This window comes from Budorcas taxicolor, chromosome 3 (assembly GCF_023091745.1).
Source record: "Budorcas taxicolor isolate Tak-1 chromosome 3, Takin1.1, whole genome shotgun sequence".
Lineage (NCBI taxonomy): Eukaryota > Metazoa > Chordata > Mammalia > Artiodactyla > Bovidae > Budorcas > Budorcas taxicolor.
The window spans coordinates 91,762,880-91,781,671 of NC_068912.1; the positions used below are offsets into that span (position 1 = coordinate 91,762,880).

At 46.1% G+C, this 18,792-nt stretch overlaps 1 protein-coding gene across 1 annotated transcript in view; it reads left to right on the forward strand.

Annotated features, from left to right (window-relative positions):
- The first annotated feature begins 7,561 nt into the window (after window positions 1-7,561).
- The window catches only part of LOC128045149 (protein FAM151A-like), a 28,700-nt gene continuing 17,469 nt past the window's right edge, over window positions 7,562-18,792 (forward strand). Inside the window, exons 1-2 of the mRNA XM_052637621.1 lie at window positions 7,562-7,679; window positions 10,054-10,200. Of these exons, the coding sequence (XP_052493581.1) occupies window positions 7,562-7,679; window positions 10,054-10,200 (265 nt within the window). The remainder of the gene's footprint in view (window positions 7,680-10,053; window positions 10,201-18,792) is intronic.

Here is an 18,792-nt window from a genome sequence, read left to right on the forward strand (position 1 = left end):
CACAGCCTGCCACCAGTGAATCAACGACGACTTTTTCCACCCTGCAGCCTTCTTGCCCCACCACAGGCTCACTCAAACCTCATGACTTAACAGCCTTCTCCCAGTTCCCCTAGGTCGTCCTGTGCTCTCTCCTTCTGAGCCTTGGGTCATGCTGCCGGTTATCTGGAATGGCACTTGCTCTTTGCCTCTCCCCCAGTGGAAACCCCACCCAACCATGCAGCTCCACACTGATGTAAATCTTAGGGAATGAAATTTTAACAGCAGATTCCAAAAGTCTTAAAAATGTGCCATTCCACTTCTAAGAATCTGGCCTAAGAACATCATCAGGAATATGACCAGAGAGGCTCATTGGAGCATTTGCTGATTAAACAATCCAGGTATCCAACATGGAAGGTAATGGTTCCATAAACTAGGGAAACAGCCATTGAATGAGATTTTATACATCTATTAAAAGTGAAAATTGGGGGACTTTCCTGATAGTACGGTGGCTAAGACTCTGAACTCCCAATTTTGGCAGCCCAGCTTTAATCCCTGGTCAAGGATCTAGATTCCACATGCCTAAAAGAAGACAGAAATCCTGCGGGCCACCAGTAAGACCCAGTGCAACCAAATTAATTGTTTTTTTTTTAATGATAAATGTAATCATATAGGGAAATGCTCATATTATATATGTGGGGAAAAAAGCAGATTACAAACTCATATTTTATAAATTATATACATACATGTACAACAACGCATCATCTTTATCAAGCACTAAGTTGGTACCAGGTACTGTCCCGAGTGATTTACATGTGTTTATTCATTTAACCCATACAACAACCCTACAAGGTAATAAATGAGGAAACTGAGATAGAGGAAGGTGAAGTGACTGCCCCAGGTCACACAGCTAGTGGGTGTCAGAAGGAAGTACAGGCAGCCCAGAGTCTGTGCACTGAGCTTCGCCGTCTCCCACGAGGAGTGGGACCCCAGCCATGTTCTTTAAACAGGCAAATTTAAATATTCTGCAGCAGATGATACTACCTTAAAACCGAACAAGTACGATAAATGTTGGGATGTGGTACAGAACAGTATCACAAGACAATTCCTTATTTTTGTTCCCTTGTTTTTTTCTTTTGTTTTACAAGAGAATTCTTTTTGAAGGTTGTTTTTTTGATTTTAAAACTTATATACTACATATGCCTGGGAAAAGTTAGAACAATATCCATCACAACTTTAACAATAACTTTCTCAGGATGGCAGTATTTTTTTCTTTCTTTTTTTTTTTACTACCTTTGGTTTTTCTTCAAAATCTACAATATGTATATATTATTAGTTTACTAGAGTTTGGTTTTAAAAACAATATATTATCCAATCAGGGCAGCAGCTGTGCCATACTGGTGTCTCTATCCCCAATATTTAACACAGTAAGTGGCACTGAGTAGGTGCTCAGTAAAAGTGAACTGAATGTCCTTTGGTTATAGATCTTGCCTCCTGGACAGTCACCCTCTAAAGGGATTTCAGGACAATGTGAGTCCACAAAACTCAAGGATATGAAATGACAGCGGGCAATTTTCACAGGAAAGAGGCCTCTAAGTATAGGAAATCATTTCAATGCTGCATTCTCAGGAATCGGTAACCACTTTTCTCTTTGAAACTAAGCATTTTGAGTGATTTACTACAAATTTACAATGACAGTTGTGAACACCAGTTGGCTTTTCTTTTCTTTTTTTTTTGGTGTGAGGAAAGAGTCTGTTGATTGCCTTGCTGCTCAAAATAAAATAAAAAGGGGAAATAAAAGCTAACCCTTGCCGTGGCAGGTAAAATAATGGCCCCCCCAAAGACAGCCACATCTTAACCCCTGGAACGTGTGACCTTATGCAAAAGGAATTAAGATTACAGATGGAATTAAGATTTTAACTAGCCAACCTTAAAGTGGAGAGATGATCCTGGATTATCCTGGTGGGCCTAATTTAATCATAAAGGTCTTATTATAAGAGGAAAAGGGAGGCAGGAGAAAGTGAGACTGAGAGATGTTAATATGCCCAACCTTGCTGGCTGTGGAAATACAGGAATAAGGCTAAGAACCAAGGATGCAGGCCAGCTCTAAACTGGAAAAGACCAGGGAACAGATTCTCCCCTAGGGCCTCAGAAAGAAACTCAGCCACACCTTATATTGATTTTGGCCTAGAGGGACTGGAAGATTAAAAATGTGCCCTTTAAGCCACTAAATTAACACATCCACCAAAAAAAGCCAAAATTCTGGTAATAAATGTGCACTAAAAAAGTCTTGAATTGAATGAAAGCAACCAGTTAAAACTTCTTGGTGAAACTTTTTAAAAGAATGATCACTTCTTTTAGGGGAAAACTCTCCCTAAGAAATCCTACCCAACCGTCAGTCAGTAAGTTCAGTCACTCAGTCGTGTCCGACTCTTTGCAACTCCAAGGACTGCAGCACACCGGGCCTCCTTGTCCATCACCAACTCCCAGAGTTTACTCAAACTCATGTTCATTGAGTCGGTGATGCCATCTAACCATCTCATCCTCCGTTGTCCCCTTCTCCTCCCACCTTCAATCTTTCCCAGCATCAGGGTCTTTTCAAATGAGTCAGTTCTTATCAAAGAACTGGCCAAAGTATTGAAGTTTCAGCTTCAGCATCAGTCCTTCCAGTGAATATTCAGGACTGATTTCCTTCAGGATGGACTGGTTGGATCTCCTTGCAGTCCAAGGGGCTCTCAAGAGTCTTCTCTAACACCACAGTTCAAAAGCAGCAATTCTTCGGCGCTCAGCTTTCTTTATAGTCCAACTCTCACATCTCACGTTAAAGGACGCTTACTCCTTGGAAGAAAAGTTATGACCAACCTAGACAGCATATTAAAAAACAGAGACATTAGTTTGCCAACAAATGTCTGTCTAGTCAAGGCTGTGTTTTTTCCAGTAGTCATGTATGGATGTGAGAGTTGGACCCAAACTTCAAGGTCCAGGTCAAATGCCACCTCCCCCAGGAAGCCTCCCAGATGCCTTAGGCTTGGTCAGTCTCTTCTCCCACGGCCTTAACACTGCGCCCAGATTCTAAACGCCTCAGAAGAATCCATGTCGTATTCTCCTTGTGGTTCAGGGGCCCCAGCTGGTGAGTGTTGATTGTTTAGAAACAGTCATCTTTCCTCTCTGAGGTACCTCTAGGCTGTATATCCCCACTGCCTCTCTCAGGGCACAGTGGGCAGAACTCCCTGCAGCACCAGCTCTAAAGATCACTGTTCCACATCTTAAACGTGGGTGCTTCCTCACGACCTCCATTTCTATCCTTACCAGATAGGAGGAAGGTGTAAGCAGATACGGTAGGGGAGACATGCCCACAGAAAGAGAACTGAGCATGACTGTCTTGACATAAGAGAAGCCATTTTTTGATCTAAGCCTGGCCACAGTCCTTGTCCTTGAACAGGTCTCAGTAAGTAAGGGAGTGTAGGAACAAAGGAAAAGCCCTCAAGAAACAATAGTTCAGATAAAACAGAGTCCTAGTTCTTCCCCACGGGATATGTGTAAACAGTCTGACAGGGAGTTCCACCCAGGTGGAGGATGGGATGATGTTGACCTTCCCTTGTCTTCAAGGTTTCAATCGACTAAAACTTAGATTCTGTCATCATTAGCCCCAGTTCTACGCAGAATTTTCCTCTGTGCAAGCCCCTCCATGAACATACCTGAATCCTTTCTTACATGCTGCTGCTGCTGCTGCTAAGTCGCTTCAGTCGTGTCCGACTCTGTGCGACTCCATAGACGGCAGCCCACCAGGCTCCGCCATCCTGGGATTCTCCAGGCAAGAACACTGGAGTGGGTTGCCATTTCCTTCTCCAGTGCATGAAAGTGAGAAGTAAAAGTGAAGTCACTGAGTCGTGTTCAACTCTCAGCAACCCCATGGACTGCAGCCTACTAGGCTCCTCCATCCATGGGAGTTTCCAGACAAGAGTACTGGAGTGGGGTGCCATTGCCTTCTCCATGCTGCAAATAATAAATCCTTCCTTCTCTGAAGTTTTGGCTTGGTTGTGTCTTTTGACTTGGCACCGATGAGAGGTGAACCCAGTTTTCCTGTAAGGGGCCAGGTAAATGAAGTAACCCAGGAAAGAGAGGCTGGGCCTGGGTGGACCTGTGTGGTTCTGAGGGGATGGACTGGGAGGTCATGTGGCTCTGTGGTAGGGAATGGGAGGATGGGAGGTGTGGAGGGCTGCTGAATCTGGACGGCCCCAGGGCTAGGGACAGGAGGGGCCCCCTCCAGCCACTGCTCAATAGCAGCTTCCAGAATTATTCTCCAAAATGCGAAGCTGAGCCTGTCTCTCTCCTGCTTATCCCACAGACAAACCCTCCTGGTTGGAGTGAAGCTCTTTATCAGGGTGGCCCAGCCCTGCTAGCCTCTCCACCTTCTCTCCCGAGCACCCCTGCCTCCCACCTGGCAGGGTCCAGCCCCACTGCACAGCTGCCTCCTGGGCCAGCCCTTCTCCCACATGCTCTGCTCCCTCCACACACACTGCCCCCTCATCTAGAACATTCTTCCCTAGCCCTGGTCCCCTGTGGCTCTCCAGGTCCTCCCCGTTGCCCCTGAAAGCCACGTGGTCCACCCAGGAGGCTGAGACTCCTCCCCTGTACTCCCAGTTCCTTTGTGTCTCTTGATCCATCAAGCTCCACATTGCAGGCCCTGCTATTGCCCATCTTTTACTTTACAGGCTGTAAGCTCACTCCCGCAGCATCAGCTTTAGAATGGGGGCTCCACCTAAGAGATCCTGGAGCCCCTGACAACCCCCATGTTCTCCTCTCCTACCATGTCACGGGGGGCTGATGGGTTCCCAGAGCTAGCATGGTACTGGGCACAGAGTGGGGCTCAGGACTGTCATCAATTATCTGTCTCATGAGGAGTGTCATAGGCAATGGGGTTCTTTGTGGCCTAGAGACCGCCCAGAGCTCTTCCTTCTGCCAAAAGCCAGAGCTGATAAAGTCCCTCTTCCACAAAGGCAGCCTGCAGAGGCCACAGAGCCAAGAGAGGCAGCTAAGCTAAGTGCCTCAGAATCCACCAGCATCCTTCCCAGAGGTGGACAACACACAGTCTGCTGGGCAGAAAGACCCAGGCTCATAACCCAGCTCTGCTGCTGGCAGACTCCCGCTCCCTTATCTGAGATGCGGAAGTGATGCTTCCCCCACAAGAGTGTCCCGAAGACCAAATCAGCATACAGTTCTAAAGCTGATGGCAAGCAGCACCCTGTGGGACTTCTGGGAACAGAGGCCTTTACGTCCCTCATCTCTTATAGGCCAGACCCAGGCTCCAGGACCTTCTCTTGGTTCCAACTGTCAGAACAATTGCTAATGAAGGAAGGAACAGCAACAAAACCACCTGAGGCAAGATTAAAGGGACCATAGAAGCTTATCAAGATAAGGAGACTGGGTCACCTAAGACCCTTTTATTGTTCAGTCGCTCAGTATCATCCTTATGACCCCATGAACTGCAGAACGCCAGGCTTCCCTGTCCTTCACCATCACTGTGTCCACTGAGTCACTGATGCCATCCAACCGTGTCATCCTCTGTCGTCTCCTTCTCCTCCTGCCCTCAATCTTTCTCAATATTAGGGTCTTTTCCAATGAGTCAGCTCTTTGCATCAGGTGACCAAAGTACTGGGGCTTCAGCTTCAGCATCAGTCTTTCCAATGAATATTCAGGGTTGATTTCCTTTAGGATGGACTGGTTTGATCTTCTTGCTGTCCAAGAGACTCTCAGGAGTTTTCTCTAGCACCACAGTTTGAAAGCATCGATTCTTCCATGCTCACCTTTCTTTATGGTCCTGCTCTCACATCCATACGTGACTACTAGAAATACTATAGCTTTGACTATATGGACCTTTGTCCTGCACACACCCTAATCGTGCCAGCAACCTCACCCTTTCGAAACTTTGCAGAAGAAGAAATAAAGACTGTTGCTGCGTTGATCTTTATCACATACCCCTGCCTGACTATGTAACCTCTCTTACTCATCAGGGAGGGGGACACAGTTATTGAGGCACTAGCCTCAAGATCTCCCCTTGCCAGGCAAAGTAATAAAGCCACTCTTTCCTTCTCCTCAGTAACTCTGTCTCCATATTTTTGTTTGGCATGGTGCACAGAGAGCCAAGATTTTGGCAACAAAATGAGGGCTGTTCATTCATGGAGAGCCTAGTCAATTGTAAGAGCTAATTTCTAGATTTTTCTTTCAAAAAAGAGATTTGTCTAGTGTTAGATATTGTAACAAAAAAAAGTGACCATCTCTCTGTAAATGGAGTATGGACACTGCCCTCTCCAACATCACCTTTACTCTTATAGTCAAGTCTGGCAGCACCTTGCTGTCCTATGGGCCTCCATCTCCAGGCACAGATGACCACCCCTTTCTTCTCTAAGAGAGACCTTTCTATTGGCTCCCTGGGCCCTCTCCACCTCCTGTCATTCTATCCCACAGCACTTAACTGATTTCTCTTCCCCCACCATCCCTAAAGTCTGTGGTCCCCAAAAGTCTGCCTCCACCCGCTTCTCTCTTTGTTTTGAGCAGGAAATGATGCTCACAGCTTTGTGTTTTGTCCGAGAGTCCTAGATCTCTACATCCTGGAAAGCTCTTAAGAGATGATCCAGAGGAGGCCTGAACGAAATCCCCTCCCGAGCTTCTCCTTACTTCCCAGATTCCCTGAATCTGCCTACCTGGGCACCCTTCTAGTCACTCCTACACACACACACACACACACACACACACACACACACACACACACACTAGAGTAACCAAGGGCTCTACTGGATTTCTCTGTGCACCTCTGTAAGTCCCAAACCCCATGCACATGACAGGTGATTCTTGGACAGATTTGAATTCCAGGGTCCCTGAAATAGGGACATTCTCTAACTGCCTTCCTATACCAGGGACCGTAGGACACCCTCTGTGCCAGGCAGTGACTCAGTCCCTCCCCTATGGACTCAGGAGTGGCCTGCAGCAACCCAGGCCAGCATGCCAGTCCTATCAATTTCAATTCCAGGTAGATAATCTATCTGGGATGGAAGGAAAATTCATGCTCCTTGGGCAGATCTAATCTGCTCCTGTCACTCACCCTTGCCTGAACTTTGTGACTCTCTGGAACAGGGCAGAAAGAAGGAAGGACCAACTAGGTGCCTCCTTTTATGCAGGGGAAGAAAACCTCTAGGTCTTCAGGAAAGCAAGGTCAAGCTGGGTCCAGATCCCTAGTCCCCCAACTCTCAGGCTGGAGCAGACAGGCAGCAGGTTGCTGGTGGGGAGGGCAGTAGTGGGCTCCATCTAACATCTGCTGCTGTCTCTTACTGTGCTCAAAGGTCATTTTGGAGGTGGCAGGATTTTCTGCTTGACCTGTTAAGATCCTGGGGGAGAGAGAGGAGGAGGTGCACAGGAAGGTAGGTGGGGCCTCTAAAGCTGTCTTTTGGACATTCAAAGCCTGCAGGAGCTGTTCTGCCAAGGGAAGAATTAGGTGCTGCTAAGCCTCCTACCTCCCATCCGATCCCAGCTCTCAGAGCCTCAGGAGACACTACCCTTCAGGGGGTATTCTCCCCAGAGGGTCATCATGGCCAACAAGAAGGGGTGCTGGAAGTGGGCTATTGTCAGTGGTGTCAGTGCGGCTGTGGTATTCGCCATCGCGATGGTCCTGGGCTTCTCGCTGCAGAAGCACACCAGCTTGCCAGGTAGGAGCACCCCGTCATGCCATCTGCTTGGCTTCCTCCATCCCTCACTCTTTGCCCCCATAAGGTTCTGTCCCCGTCGACAGACCTGATGGCCTCTGCTCTCTTCCCTGTTGTTGTTCAATTGCTAAGTCGTGTCCAACTCTTTGTGACCCCATGGACTGTAGCACGCCAGACTTTCCTGTCCTTCACCATGACCATGTCCATTGAGTCGGTGATGCCATCCAACCGTCTCATCCTCTGTTGCCCCCTTCTCTTCCTGCCCTCAACCTTTCCCAACATCAGAGTCTTTTCTAGTGAGTCAGCTCTTCTCATCAGGTGGCCAAAATATTGGAGTTTCAGCTTCATCATGAGTCCTTCCAATGGGTATTTAAGGCTGGTTTCCTTCAGGATTGACTTCTCCTCCATTCACAGCTCTACTTGCCCACCAAGATTTGATCTCCAATAAACAGTCTCATTAGCTTTGTTTCCCTTCTTCTTTACCAGGCTTCAGCTATCCTTCCATGCTCCTGGATGAACACTTATTGAAGAGTCATGCAGGCATCACACTCAGCAGACTGAGCTGAACTTACCCTCACACCCCTGCACCCTCTCCTGATGAAGGGCCTTCCATCCACATGGGGACCTGGGAGCAGCCTCCTCTCCTTCTGCCTCATGCCTGTATCTTCAGTCCTGTGCCTCGAGGCTTCTTCCTTCCCATCCTCTATCTCCATTCCCTGCTCACCCTAACCTCTCAGCTCCCCCTCTCCTGCTGGACCCCTGCCTCAGCCCGCCCCTTCCCACACAGTCTCTGCCACCAGCCTGCTCTCACCAATCCATGCTTGCCCTGCTACTAAGGAGCACTTTCTAAACACAACCTTGCTTGCTATCTCCAGCACATACCCCACATTTTTTTTTTTTTTTTTTTTGCTGGAACTCAGGGAATACCAGACCACCTTATCTGCCTCCTGAGAAATCTGTATGGAGGTCAAGAAGCAACAGTTAGAACTGGACATGGAAAAACAAACAGACTGGTTCCAAATCAGGAAAGGAGTACATCACGGCTGTATGTTGTCACTGTGCTTATTTAACTTATATGCAGAGTACATCTTGTGAAATGCCAGGCTGGATGAAGCACAAGCTGGAATCAAGACTGCTGGGAGAAATAGCAATAACCTCAGACACACAGACGACACCACCCTTATGGCAGAAAGAGAAGAAGAACTAAGGAGCCTCTTGATGAAAGTGAAAATGGAGAGTGAAAGAATTGGCTTAAAATTCAACATTCAGAAAACTAAGATCATGGCATCTAGTCCCATCACTTCATGGGAAATAGATGGGGAAATAGTGGAAACAGTGGCTGACTTTATTTGGGGGGGCTCCAAAATCACTGCAGATGGTGACTGCAGCCATAAAATTAAAAAATGCTTGCTCCTTAGAAGAAAAGCTATGACCAACCTAGACAGCATATTAAAAAGCAGAGACATTACTTTGCCAACAAATGTCTGTCTAGTCAAGCCTATGGTTTTTCCAGTAGTCATGTATGGATGTGAGAGTTGGACTATAAAGAAAGCTGAGCACAGAAGAATTGATGCTTTTGAACTGTGGTGTTGGAGAAGATTCTTGAGAGTCCCTTGGATTGCAAGGAGATTAAACCAGTCAATCCTAAAGCTCCAATACTTTGGCCACCTGATGTGAAGAACTGACTCATTTGAAAAGACCCTGATGCTGGGAAAGATTGAAGGGAGGAGGAAAAGGGGACGACAGAGCATGTGATGGTTGGATGGCATCACCGACTCAACGGTCATGAGTTTGAGCAAGTTCGCGGAGTTGGTGATGGACAAGGAAGCCTGGCATGCTGCAGTCCATGGAGTCTCAAAGAGTCACACATGACTGAGTAACTGACTGGACTGAGGGTCATTTACAATTGGATCACAAATGGCCTGTGATCCAGTTGTAATCCTCTGGATTACAGTTGGAATCCTCTTTTCCAATCTTGTCCTATCTCATTTCTCCGTATCTGTACCAAAGCAATGGCCATTCTTTTATGCAACCACACATTTCCTATGGCCATACCTTTGCTTATACTCTTCTTTCTGTCTGTAATAACCTAGTCCCCTCTTTTGGTTAAATTTACACACCCATCCTTCTAGGTCTCCCTTAAATGTTCCCTTATCAATGAACTTTACAAGGTCCCAGGCTGGTCCAGAGCATCCTTGTGCTCAGGGCCCCACATGTTTCTCTCTCACAGCACTGATGACTCTGGGGTCCACTGTCTATGCTAGATGGCAGGCTGGACATGGCCCTGGGGCCCAGAGAGGGTTAGTAGGATATACAGACAGGATTCCTGGGCTTGGGCAAGAACTGATGCTAACAGCCTCCTTGGCCTTGATTCCAGGCTGTGAACAGGATGAGCCCTGCCGCTCTGATGCAGACATGCTGGACTACCTGCTAAGCTTGGGTCAGATCAGCCAAAGGGATGGCCTGCTGGTCACCTGGTACCACCGTGCCAACAGCAAGGAGCAGATGAAGGAAGCCCTCAGCAGTAAGTCCAGTTGCCAGGATGGGGCAGGCTGGGGCAGAGGTGGAGAAGATGGAGGGAGGGTGGAGGAAGGGCTAAGACAGCATTACCTGTGAGGTAGCATTAGGATGGGTATGGCCGCATTCTTGCCATCATCCACTTGAGAAAGTGAGGGCTCACTGGTTATGTGACTGGCTCAGGTTGTAGGGAGATGTTTTTGTCCAAGGTCACATCCTGCTCTCCCTCCCCAGGCCTTGCCAGGAGACAGCTTGCCTGCTAAGGAGGCTTTTGCTCTCAAATCTGAGGAACCAGAGATATGTTTGAATTCTAGCACTACCAAAACGAGTGTAAAAATCTCTAAGCAAATTGTCTTAATATAACTCCTGAGCCTCTGATCCACAATGATGATGACAGCCAGTCAGCCACACTCCCTGTGGGGACACACACACTCAGTTACGTTAGGGCTCCTGGTACCACAAGCAGCCTGTTTTGTGGGTGCCATCCCACAGAAGAAAAATGGGGGCTCAGAAAAGTTAAGTGACTTAACTGAAATTCACACTAAAGTCACACTGTTTGAAAGTGGCTAAGCCAACACTGTGGGGTTCCATGGTGGTTGGGTGGTAAAGAATCCACCTGCCAATGCAAGAGACGCAGGTTTGATCCCTGGGTTGGGAAGATCCCCTGGACAAGGAAATGGCAGGCCACTCCAGTATTCTTGCCTGGGAAGTCCCATAGACAGAAGAGCCTGGTGGGCTACAGCCCATGGAGTAGCAAGAGTCAGATACGCCTTAGCGACTAAACAGTAACAACGAGAAGCCAGCATCAGAACCCCCATACTCTGAATCACTGCATTATGCCTGGCCCAGTTCAACAGGGGAGACCACTTTTTCAGCACTGTGGGAAAGCTCGTTAAATCATGTTCAAGAACGTGCTAGTTAATTCTAAAACAGTGACTATTTGAGATGAAAAGAAGAGTCTCCAGTCTGAGCATGCTTCAGAAGAGAGATTCAGATTCGGTGGCTCGGGGGTGGGGCCTGAGAATTTGCATTGCTGGTAAGTTTCCAAGTGGCGCTGATGTTGCTGACCCTGAGATCACACCTTGAGAACCACTGCTCTACTTTTAGAAAAGTGAGATCCTGAGTGGAAGAGGGTCTTGTCCACGGTCACACAGTAGGTCTGAAGCAGAATAAGACCCAGGCTCAAGGCCTCTGACTCTTACCTCCTTAAGAATCACCAAGACCTGGGAGTAAGTGACTGGGAAAGGATGCTGAATGAATGAATGAGTCCTTAGAAAGACTTCCTGGAGGAGGCAGGCTTGGTGATCAGCAAAGGGAAGGGCATCACAGGCTGGGTGGAGCCAGAAGTGAGAAATAGATTTAAGGGCCTAGATCTGATAGATAAAGTGCCTGATGAACTATGCAATGAGGTTTGTGACATTGTACAGGAGACAGTGATCAAGACCATCCCCATGGAAAAGAAATGCAAAAAAGCAAAATGGCTGTCTGGGGAAGCCTTACAAATAGCTGTGAAAAGAAGAGAGGCGAAAAACAAAGGGGAAAAGGAAAGATATAAGCATCTGAATGCAGAGTTCCAAAGAATAGCAAGGAGAGATAAGAAAGCCTTCTTCAGCAATCAATGCAAAGAAATAGAGGAAAACAACAGAATGGGAAAGACTAGAGATCTCTTCAAGAAAATTAGAGATATCAAGGGAACATTTCATGCGAAGATGGGCTCGATAAAGGACAGAAATGGTATGGACCTAACAGAAGCAGAAGATATTAAGAAGAGGTGGCAAGAATACACAGAAGAACTGTACAAAAAAAGATCTTCATGACCCGGATAATCACGATGGTGTGATCACTCATCTAGAGTCAGACATCCTGGAATGTGAAGTCAAGCGGGCCTTAGAAAGCATCACTACGAACAAAGCTAGTGGAGGTGATGGAATTCCAGTAGAGCTATTTCAAATCCTGAAAGATGATACTGTGAAAGTGCTGCACTCAACATGCCAGCACATTTGGAAAACTCAGCAGTGGCCACAGGACTGGAAAAGGTCCATTTTCATTCCAATCCCAAAGAAAGGCAATGCCAAAGAATGCTCAAACTACCGCACAATTGTACTCATCTCACATGCTACTAAAGTAATGACTTCAGCAATACGTGAACTGTGAACTTCCTGATGTTCAAGCTGGTTTTAGAAAAGGCAGAGGAACCAGAGATCAAATTGCCAACATCCGATGGATCACCGAAAAAGCAAGAGAGTTCCAGAAAAACATCTATTTCTGCTTTATTGCTATGCCAAAGCCTTTCACTGTGTGGATCACAATCAACTGTGGAAAATTCTGAAAGAGATGGGAATACCAGACCACCTGACCTGCCTCTTGAGAAATCTGTATGCAGGTCAGGAAGCAACAGTTAGAACTGAACATGGAACAACAGACTGGTTCCAAATAGGAAAAGGAGTGCGTCAAGGCTGTATATTGTCACCCTACTTATTTAACTTATATGCAGAGTACATCATGAGAAACGCTGGACTGGAAGAAACACAAGCTGGAATCAAGCTTGGCAGGAGAAATATCAATAACCTCAGATATGCAGATGACACCACCCTTATGGCAGAAAGTAAAGAAGAACTAAAAAGCCTCTTGATGAAAGTGAAAGAGGAGAGTGACAAAGCTGGCTTAAAGCTCAACATTCAGAAAACGAAGATCATGGCATCCGGTCCCATCACTTCATGGCAAATAGATGGGGAAACGGTGGAAACAGTGTCAGACTTTATTTTGGGGAGCTCCAAAATCACTGTAGATGGTGACTGCAGCCATGAAATTAAAAGACGCTTACTCCTTGGAAGAAAAGTTATGATCAACCTACATAGCATATTCAAAAGCAGAGATACTACTTTGCTGACTAAGATCCATCTAGTCAAGGCTATGGTTTTTCCAGTAGTCATATATGGATGTGAGAGTTGGACCATGAAGAAGGCTGAGCGCCGAAGAATTGATGCTTTTGAACTGTGGTGTTGGAGAAGACTCTTGAGAGTCCCTTGGACTGCAAGGAGATCCAACCAGTCCATTCTGAAGGAGATCAGCCCTGGGATTTCTTTGGAAGGAATGATGCTAAAGCTGAAACTCCAGTACTTTGGCCACCTCATGCAAAGTGTTGACTCATTGGAAAAGACTCTGATGTTTGGAGGGATTAGGGGCAGGAGGAGAAGGGGACGACAGAGGATGAGATGTCTGGATGGCATCACTGACTCGATGGACGTGAGTCTGGGTGAACTCCGGGAGTTGGTGATGGACAGGGAGGCCTGGCGTGCTGCAATTCATGGGGTCGCAAAGAGTGAGACATGACTGAGCAACTGAACTGAACTGAACAGGATTGGGAGGCTAATGGTCAGATTTCAGTAATAAGGAGATGAGAGAATTCCCTGGCAAGAGTGAGGACTCTTATCTGGGAGATAAGGCAAAGAGGCTCTGCTAGCCCCAGGCTCATCTCAGGTAAGTCCTGGGGCAGCAGATAAGGATCAGTTCAGTTGAGTTCAGCTCAGTCACTCAGTCGTGTCCAACTCTTTGCGACCCCATGAACTGCAGCACGCCAGGCCTCCCTGTCCATCACCAACTCCCGGAGTTCACTCAAACTCACGTCCATCGAGTCAGTGATGCCATCCAGCCATCTCATCCTCTGTCGTCCACTTCTCCTGCCCACAATCCCTCCCAGCATCAGGGTCTTTTCCAATGACTCAACTCTTCGCATGAGGTGGCCAAAGTATTGGAGTTTCAGCTTTAGCATCATTCCCTCCAAAGAAATCCAAAGGCTGATCTCCTTCAGAATGGACTGGTTGGATCTCCTTGCAGTCCAAGGGACTCTCAAGAGCCTTCTCCAACACCACATTCAAGAGCATCAATTCTTCGGCACTCAGCCTTCTTCATGGTCCAACTCTCACATCCATATATGACCACTGGAAAAACCAGTAAGGATCAGGCCCCACCAGGCTGTGACCTTGGGCAAGAAGAAAGCTAAGGGCCCCAACCAGGCAGTGCCCAACAGCAAGGAGCATGTAGAGGTACCTGTCAGTAGAGCCACAGACGTGGGAAGGACCCGAGGCCCAGGTTCCCCGCTGCGGGTCCTGCTAGGTCCCCGGGGTAGGTCTATGGGAGGAGGGTGGCTCCACAGCTGGGGTAAGGATCCTGAGGGGAAGCAATGGTAGGCCGGAGTTAGGCTGGTGAAGTCACACCGGACATCTCTGTGGATGGGAGGGGCTAGAGCTAAGGCTTGGGAGGCAGACAGGAGTGGGCTCAAATTCTACATTTTACCATTTACCAAAGGAGTGGTTTGGGACAAGTGACTTCACCATCTGCAGCTGTTTTTCCCTCTGCCAAATGTGGACTGGTAGGATGAAACCAGGGCACTTTTGGTCATGAAAAAGGTCATTATTAATAATTATGCTGAAACAACAGGAATACACCAGATTATCCCAAGCAAATGGGGACGTTGTGATCACCCCAGTTGAGTGAGTTAATTGTCAAGTAAAAAGATGCTCAAGCTGAAAGCTGCAAGTGTTCAAGTCCTATTCTGGTCACCACAACTGTTAACTAAAAAGATGCACAACCTAAGAGTTACGAGTTAAGTTTTATCTGAAGCAAAATCAGGACTGCAGCCTGGAGGCATCACCTCATATAGCTCCGAGGGACTGCTCCAAACAGGTAGTAGGGGAAGGTCAACATAAAAGATTTTGGTGAAGGGGGAGTTCAGTGCAACCAAATGCTTTCTTTACAAGAGGTTTTCTCCTAGTCACAAGGATCTGATGTCATCATGAAGGGATTTAGTGCTTTTATAGATACCAGGAGATGAAAGGGAAAATACCCACCTATCTAAAGACCTGTCAAATCAGGTTCCCCGGAGCACAGAGTAGCTCACTCCACCCTGCACTCCCTCAGCGGCTGTTGAAGGGTCACCAGCTGCAGCAGCACCGGATTCAATCTCCCCAGAAGCAGAGGGCAGATGCCCTTGGTGTTCAGTCAGCGTCAATGCTCTTGGCAAGTGCCGATTTAGAGTTGACAGTGCCCCCTTGTGGCCATAAACCAACCATACTTGGTGGTGGTTTCCTCACAAATCGTGTCCAACTCTGGCAATCCCATGGACTGTAGCCTGCTAGGCTCCTCTCCTCTGTCCATGGGATTCTCTAGGCAAGAATACTGGAGTGGGTTGCCATTTCCTTCTCCAGGGGATCTTCCCGACCCAGGGATTGAACCCAGATCTCCTGCATTGCAGGCAGATTCTTTACTGACTGAGGAAACTTGGGAAGGCATTTCACGACCATTTTGTCCCGTATTGCTAGGAAGGCTCATTCCCGGTTCTGAAGGTTTTTGTTGATAGGCCACTCAATGCGCTATTACTAGACTAGGTCCTAATAGTCAAAGATCTCTGGACACCTGTCTTCTAGTTATGGTCCAAAAAAGTAACATTCCCTCTCGTTGCAGCTTCCAATATCTAGAGTTACACTATTATAATCATTGATCACACATCAAGCTACACATTTGATCAACAGCTTCAAGTTTAGTCAACCTTATTTTCGTTGGAGGCTCAGTCATACACTTGGTAATACAAGAAACAATAATCTTGTAAAACAGGCAAAATGCAAATAATACAACTAACAACATTAGCAGAATTATAAATAAACATTTCAGCTATGAGCCTCCTGTACCAGGTTTTTATTTTTTTTCCAAACCAGTTTTTTAAAAGATCGTCAAGAATAGGGAATGGATCACTTAAGGCAGAAATCTGATTTTTCGTGTGGTTCATCAAATGTGTTACATTAAAGGATTCATCAGGTATGAAACACGGCATTCAGTTTGAATTATGGCACAGGTACCTCCCTGAGATGCTGCAATGATGTCAACAGCTGAGGGTTTTGTAGTACCACCTTTCTCATCATTGAGACCTCAGAGTTCAACAGGCTAATAGCCTGGATACTATCATTTGAAGTTTGTTGAGTGAAAGTTGTTAAGGCTTCAGTATGATCAATTACACCCTCCAATCCCACTGAAGTCACGAAAAATAGCTGCTAAATGATCATACCAGTAGAATACAGATGTCTTGACTCATTGAGCTTACATCAATGTTAGACTGGCTTGGTTACCTCTAATTTGTTATGTATACGACCTTGCATTCATGGTAACCCCAGGCTACACCTTCCTATCCATTCCAGATGCCAAAGCCATTAATTAAAACCACAAAGCCACCGAGTTCCATATCAGTCACTCTCTCTAAGGGTAATAGTAGGCATAATTCATAAGGTACCCAGCCTAGTTTCATAATATTACTAGGTTGATTATTCTTAGAGGAGCTTTTAAACTTAAGTGACCATAGCTTGGTGTTAACCATATAGATCCATCCCATAATTGTGCGAGTTTTCCTTTTAGTAGACAAGAGGTTACAATTTTTAATTGAGACTTAGCTTGCCATTCTAATTGGAGTTTGAGTGACCCTAACAGAAAACTTAAATCTATGGCCAGGGTCAGAGCGGGTATTATTAATTGGCCAGGTGAGAGGATCCCATATAGTAATATCCTGAATAGATAGAACAGGACTAAATTATTTTCTAAAATAAATTTGCTAGGGGCTATCCAGTCAGAGCCCTGAAGGGAAAAATCCACCAAGGTAATCCAGAAGTATTAGACACAGGTAATTGGCCACAAACCCACCAGTTGGATTGAGTTTTAAACTAGCATAGCATCATGTCCATGATAGAAAACATTTGATTTATAGGCAAAGGTCCAAGAAGTCAAGAAAACATTATAACTGATCATATGAATCAGCCCAGCATCTTGGGCAAGCTGTCCACTTCTAGTGTCATTTTCTTTTCATCTTAGCGCACTGCAGCTTCCTCTGACTAAAAAAAAAAAGTCCTTCCATCCAGGTAGGAGACAGTTCCTTAAATTATGTCTTTTTCTCGTCTTGGTCGCAGGTCATGAGGCATCTGATCTTCATTCAAAGATAGATTAGTGAGATAAGCTTCAGAAACTAATTTAGAGTGTCCTTTAAAAATTCAGTTAAATTTTACATTAATACAGCATAATAGCAAAGAACTACCAGGAAGTGTGTCTTAGTAGATACAGACCTCCATTAACGAATTAGAATTTAACAATCATTGAAACATCTTTTTCTCACGCCAGGCCTCCCTGTTCATCACCAACTCTGGAGTCCACCCAAACCCATGTCCATTGAGTCAATGATGCCATCCAACCATCTCATCCTCTGTCGTCCCCCTCTCCTCCTGCCCCCAATCTTTCCCAGCGTCCGGGTCTTTTCCAATGAGTCAGCTCTTCGCATCAGGTGGCCAAAGTATTGGAGTTTCAGCTTCAACATCAGTCCTTCCAATGAACACTCAGGACTGATCTCCTTTAAGATGGACTGGTTGGATCTCCTTGCAGTCCAAGGGACTCTCAAGAGTCTTCTCTGACACCACAGTTCAGAAGCTTCAATTCTTCGGCACTCAGCTTTCTTTATAGTCCAACTCTCATATCCATACATGACTATTGGAAAAACCATAGCCTTGACTAGATGGACCTTTGTTGACAAAGTAATGTCTCTGCTTTTGAATATGCTGTCTAGGTTGATCATAACTTTCCTTCCAAGGAGTAAGCGTCTTTTAATTTCATGGCTCCAATCACCATCTGCAGTGATTTTTGAGCCCCCCCAAAATAAAGTCTGACACTGTTTCCACTGTTTCCCCATCTATTTGCCATGAAGTCATGGGACCAGATGCCATGATCTCAGTTTTCTGAATGTTGAGCTTGAAGCCAACTTTTTCGCTCTCCTCTTTCACTTTCATCAGGAGGCTCTTTAGTTCTTCTTCACTTTCTGCCATAAGAGTGGTGTCACCTGCATATCTGAGGTTATTGATATTTCTCCCGGCAATCTTGATTCCAGCTTGTGCTTCTTCCAGCCCAGCGTTTCTCATGATGTACTCTGCATATAAGTTAAATAAGCAGGGTGACAATATACAGCCTTGACGCACTCCTTTTCCTATTTGGAACCAGTCTGTTGTTCCATGTCCAGTTCTAACTGTTGTTTCCTGACCTGCATATAGGTTTCTCAAGAGGCAGGTCAGATGGTCTGGTATTCCCATCTCTCTCAGAATTTTCCACAGTTTATTGTGATCCACACAGTCAAAGGCTTTGGCATAGTCAATGAAGCATAAATAGATGTTTTCCTGGAACTCTCTTGCTTTATCAATGATCCATCGGATGATGGCAATTTGATCTCTGGTTCCTTGCCTTTTCTAAAACCAGCTTGAACATCTGGAATTTCACGGTTCACATATTGCTTAAGCCTGGTGTGGTGTCAATAAATTTGGCCTGATGATTTACGTAACCATAATTAATCATAGGCTTTTTTTCTTTGCCAAAGCTTTTATAGCATCTCAGACTGAACTTTTAAAATAAAACCTTTCAGAGCTAAGAAAGTCACACCAAAGGCTGATCACAGATTTCACCTTTCACCTAACAGATCTAGGTGGATTCTGCCCTTCTCAAGGTCTCCAAAATTCCTTGAGATTTCTGTAGCTGTTAGCGATATAACTTTCTTAACTTATCTGATAAAGTTACTAGAAGC